This window comes from Castanea sativa, chromosome 8 (genome assembly GCF_040712315.1).
Source record: "Castanea sativa cultivar Marrone di Chiusa Pesio chromosome 8, ASM4071231v1".
Lineage (NCBI taxonomy): Eukaryota > Viridiplantae > Streptophyta > Magnoliopsida > Fagales > Fagaceae > Castanea > Castanea sativa.
In genome coordinates, this window is record NC_134020.1 from 39,942,676 (window position 1) to 39,947,176 (window position 4,501).

The 4,501-nt window shown below is 36.1% G+C and overlaps 1 protein-coding gene across 1 annotated transcript; it reads left to right on the top strand.

The window, feature by feature from the left end:
• On the top strand, positions 1-2,332 carry LOC142606318 (uncharacterized). The gene is made up of 3 exons (XM_075777685.1): positions 1-166; positions 1,121-1,854; positions 2,015-2,332. The coding sequence occupies exons 1-3, from the start codon at positions 1-3 to the stop codon at positions 2,330-2,332; spliced, it is 1,218 nt and encodes a 405-aa protein (XP_075633800.1).
• Positions 2,333-4,501: the final 2,169 nt, after the last annotated feature.

The window sequence follows — 4,501 nt, forward strand, 5'->3', positions numbered from 1 at the left end:
ATGGAGAAAGTTAAAGAGCGGTGTAAGCTGAAGCATGGTTTAATCGTTCTTAGTGATGGAAGTAAGGGTGGTTTAGCTATGTTGTGGAAGGAGGGAATCACGGTGGACATGAAAACGTATTCTCAAGACCACATTGATGCCTGGGTAGAAGGTGGCTGGGATGGAGGTTGCTGGCATCTCACAGGGTTTTATGGCAACCCCTACTTCACCAATAGCAAGGTGACCCCCTATCACCTTATCTATTTCTATTGTGTGCAGAAGGATTATCAGCGTTGATAAAAGCTTCGGTGCGAAATGGAAGCATGGAGGGGATTGCTATTTGTCGTGGGGGACCAAAGCTCTCTCATTTATTTTTTGCAGATGACAGCCTCATTTTTTGCAAAGCATCGCTAGCTGAATGTGATTCATTACAAAGAATACTGGAGGTCTATGTTTGAACCTCAGGACAGCAGCTGAATAGAGCAAAAGGTTTGGTGCCTAGGTAATCAAGCAGATGAGAAGTATCTAGGTCTGCCGTCTCTTGTGGGGAGGAACAAGAGGAACACTTTTAATGATATAAAGGAAAAGCTTGATAGGAAATTGTCAGGATGGAAAGAGAAGATGTTATCCAAAGCTGGAAAAGAAGTGCTGATAAAAGCAGTGGCTTTAGCTATACTAACCTACACCATGAGTTGTTTTAAATTGCCAGACACCCTTTGTGATGAGCTGACGGTCATGATTAGAGAGTTTTGGTGGGGCCAAAGGAAGGATGAAAGCAAATTCCCGTGACTGAGTTAGGAGAAAATGTGTGAACCAAAGTCAAATGGAGGTATGGGTTTCAAAGACCTAAAACTATTTAATTTGGCTCTATTGGCGAAACAAGGGTGGAGACTCCAAGTTGACCATAATTCTCTAGTTTACAGAGTTTTGAAAGCAAATATTTCCAAAGATGTGATTTTATCCATGCCCCAATTGGAAACAATCCATCGTACACATAGCGTAGCATTATGGCTGCTCAAGAACTTGTCAAAGAGGGTTTGAGGTGGAGGGTTGGAAACGGGGCTAGCATTCGCATTTGGGAAGATAGGTGGTTACCATGCCCATCAACACATAGAATAATTTCCCCAAGGCTTTCATTCAGATACTCGGGTGCAAGAGTTGATCAATGGTGCTACTGCTGAATGGCGTTCAGAGATCATTGACACATTATTCTTACCACATGAGGCCGATATCATTAAAAGCATACCTATTAGTTTTCGACTGCCACCTGACAAACTCATTTGGTCTGAAACAAGGAATGGGTTATTTACGGTGCGTAGTGCCCATAAGCTAGCAGTGACCAGAGCCGTATCACCAAATAAGGGCACTTCCTCGGATGACAGTGACACTAGATGTTTTTGGAGAAGGATATGGAGCATCACAGTGCCACACAAAGTACGTCACTTTGTGTGGAGAGCCTGTTGCAATGCTTTGCCAACGAAGAATAATCTACGGCATCGAAAGATTATCCAAGAAGAGCTCTGCGATGAATGTAAAGGGGCTCCGGAGACAGTGGGTCACGTTCTATGGGGATGTCCGAAAGCAAAGGAGGCATGGGAATGCTCCAAATTGGTTTTCTCGGGTACTGTTGATGCCAACGCGTCTTTCAAGGATGTCATGTGGAAGCTGATGATGGTTACGGATGTGGGAGAGGACCATGTAGCGCAAGCAGCCACTACTGCATGGGCGCTATGGCACAACCGAAATGAGGTAAGGCATGGGGGTGTAAGGAAGTCAGGGCAACAAGTGTTCAGATGGGCATCAGATTACCTCAGGGAGTACAGAGCAGCGGTTGTGCATGACATTCCAGCAGCTACAATGCCTCCGCAAGGTGCGGTGTGGACTCCAGCGCAGAGGGATACTTTAAAATAAATGTAGACCAGGCAGTTTTTACGAAGCAAAAAGCGGTGGGAGTGGGGTGGTAATCAGAGATAGTGAAGGACGGCTTGAAGCAGCTCTAAGTAAGAAAATACCAGGTCCAATAGGTGCATTGTAGGCAGAAGGAAAGGCTTTCGAAGTGGGGTTGCCCTTTGCTAAGGAGGTTGGTGTACGTGATGTTATTTTAGAAGGAGACTCTATGATAGTTTATAATCCTGTCTGTAACCATTCTTTGGCTCCTTCTTCCATAGTTGCAGTGGTCCAAGGCATTCAAGACATCAGTGGCGACTTTTGGAATGTCGAGTGTTCCCATATTAAGAGACAAGGAAATCTACCTGCCCATTTATTAGCAAAGTATGCGTCTAGCATTACTGATTATGTTGCTTGGATTGAAGAGGATCCTGCTATATCTTGCAAGCTCTTATCCATGATGTAAACTCGCTTTCTCAGATGCAATAAAATTCTCTCCATATTTCCCATAAAAAAAAAAAAAACTTTTGATTTTTATTTTCTCAAAAGGAAAAACTTGTGATTTTTATAGATTTGTCGGCTGATTACAAACTCTAATTCTTTTCATATCTCTATATAATTAATCTTAGTCCCCTTAAAAAAAAAATTAGCTTCGTCATTGAGCACAAATAAGCATTATTTTTGTGAAGAAAACTCAAACAAACATTTTTGAGTTTTATAATATTGAATTTTAAATTTGTACGCAACTAATTATGTGAAATAGCTAGTATTGTCAATCATATAATTTTATTAAATTTATTATCACAATTTGAATTTAAGCTTGCAACTAATCACTTATGTGAAACAGTATTATCAATCATTGAAGATTGAGAATTTAAATGTTACTTTTAAAAGTAAAGGATTATTGAAACATCTACCTCAGGGATTTGATTTTTTCCATATCTTGAAATTCTTCTATAGATCAACCTCAGGAGGACCCATGCAGGCCGATCAAACAGAATACGGGCTTAAAAAATAATATCATCCATATTGCAAAGCCTCTAAAACTAGTTTGTTATCTAAAAATAAAAATATTTTCTTCCGTTAATTAATTAACAACTAAACTCAAATAAAAGCATTTGTAAAATTAACAACCCTATAAATATTAGGTGAAAATGGGCAAATGCCCCATTTCCTCAAATAATATTTTTTTTTGAAACTTGATTTTGAGAAAATCGAGTTTCAAAAGAGGGCATTTTTCTAATTAGTTTGGGAAATGAGGTATAATGTTTTTTTTTTTTTTTTTTGCGCGAAAAGGGCATTTGCCCATTTTGGCCATAAATATTAACCAAGTCCAAATAAAAATTTGAAACATTTCCAGCAATTTATATAAGAGTTTTTCTCCCACGCAAGAATATCATCAATAATTGCAAGCTGAATGTGACTTTACTATTAGAAGGACAACAATGACAAAGAAAGAGAAGAGAGGCTCAATAATTTGAATTAATGCAAAATATTGTCTATGCATTCTCCCATTTTAAACTAATGCTTTAGTCTTTTAGTTCTTATATTCTATTTTTTCAAGAAAATAATGTAGCAACTACCAAGTAATTCATGTTTATAGTTACCACAAATAAATGATATTGCAGGTTTTTGTTGGTATAGATGAGGACGTCTCCCACGAAGGTGATGCTCTTTTATCAAGTGACTTGAGTTGAGTTTTGAACGATTCAAGGTTGATTCATTATTTATTTTGAGTACTAGTTAAACTCGAGTTTATTATCAAATGAGATTACTTGTTCATTTTCTTATTAAACAAACTCAAACTTTTTTGTAAATTACTTTATTAACTTATTCTTTTTTCTTATATGGTAAACACCACGACTTTCTCTTTTTTTTTTTATTAACTTTTTTTTTTTGACCTTTTCACAAAACTATGTTAATAATTAATAATTAAATTAAAGTTAAAATATATAATTTGAGTAAATCAGATATAATGATTTTTATTTATTAACTTATAAAATTATGTTTACCAATCTTGTATTTTTATATAATTCTTACTACTAAATAGACTATTTATATTATTGATAAATTATATCTAATATATTATGAATTTATTTACAAACTTATATAATCTAATCTCAAAATTTTAAAGTATATTAAGATATTGCATATGTATATGTTAGGTTCTAAAGGTTTATAGTTAAATATTTAGAATCATTGTTGTATTATTGTGTTAGCAAACTGAGAACAAAACATGTCTAGTCTAGGTGTTTAGGTAATGCTTAAATAAGGATGTTTCAAGCTTTGAAGTCCAGCTGATTGCAGAAAAAAAAAGTGAAGTTTTGCCTTTCTCGACTGATAAAAAATTGAAGGCACAGTTTTCTGTAGAATTTTTTAAATAGGCCTAAAGCTCGGGAAAACGTTTAGGGTTTTGTCTAAACTTTTCCACATATAATAAATAAAACACTAGCCATGTTTTGAGGGTGTTGAAGAAGACTTGTGTGTTACTCTTTGTGAGATTTGAGAGGTTTTGTACCTTCTAACTACACAAGAATCTACTGGAGCCAAGACTACAATCAAGCATTGGTAGAACATGTTAGGATGAGTGCCCTTAAATCCTATTGTATAATGCTATGTATGACATTATGAATGA

Coding starts and splice junctions, on each gene's coding strand:
- LOC142606318 (XM_075777685.1), top strand. CDS start 1: ATGGAGAAAGTTAAAGAGCGGTGTAAGCTGAAGCATGGTTTAATCGTT. Junction 167..1,120: donor AGAAGGTGGCTGGGATGGAG/GTTGCTGGCATC, acceptor GCTTTCATTCAG/ATACTCGGGTGCAAGAGTTG. Junction 1,855..2,014: donor CAATGCCTCCGCAAGGTGCG/GTGTGGACTCCA, acceptor GGTGCATTGTAG/GCAGAAGGAAAGGCTTTCGA.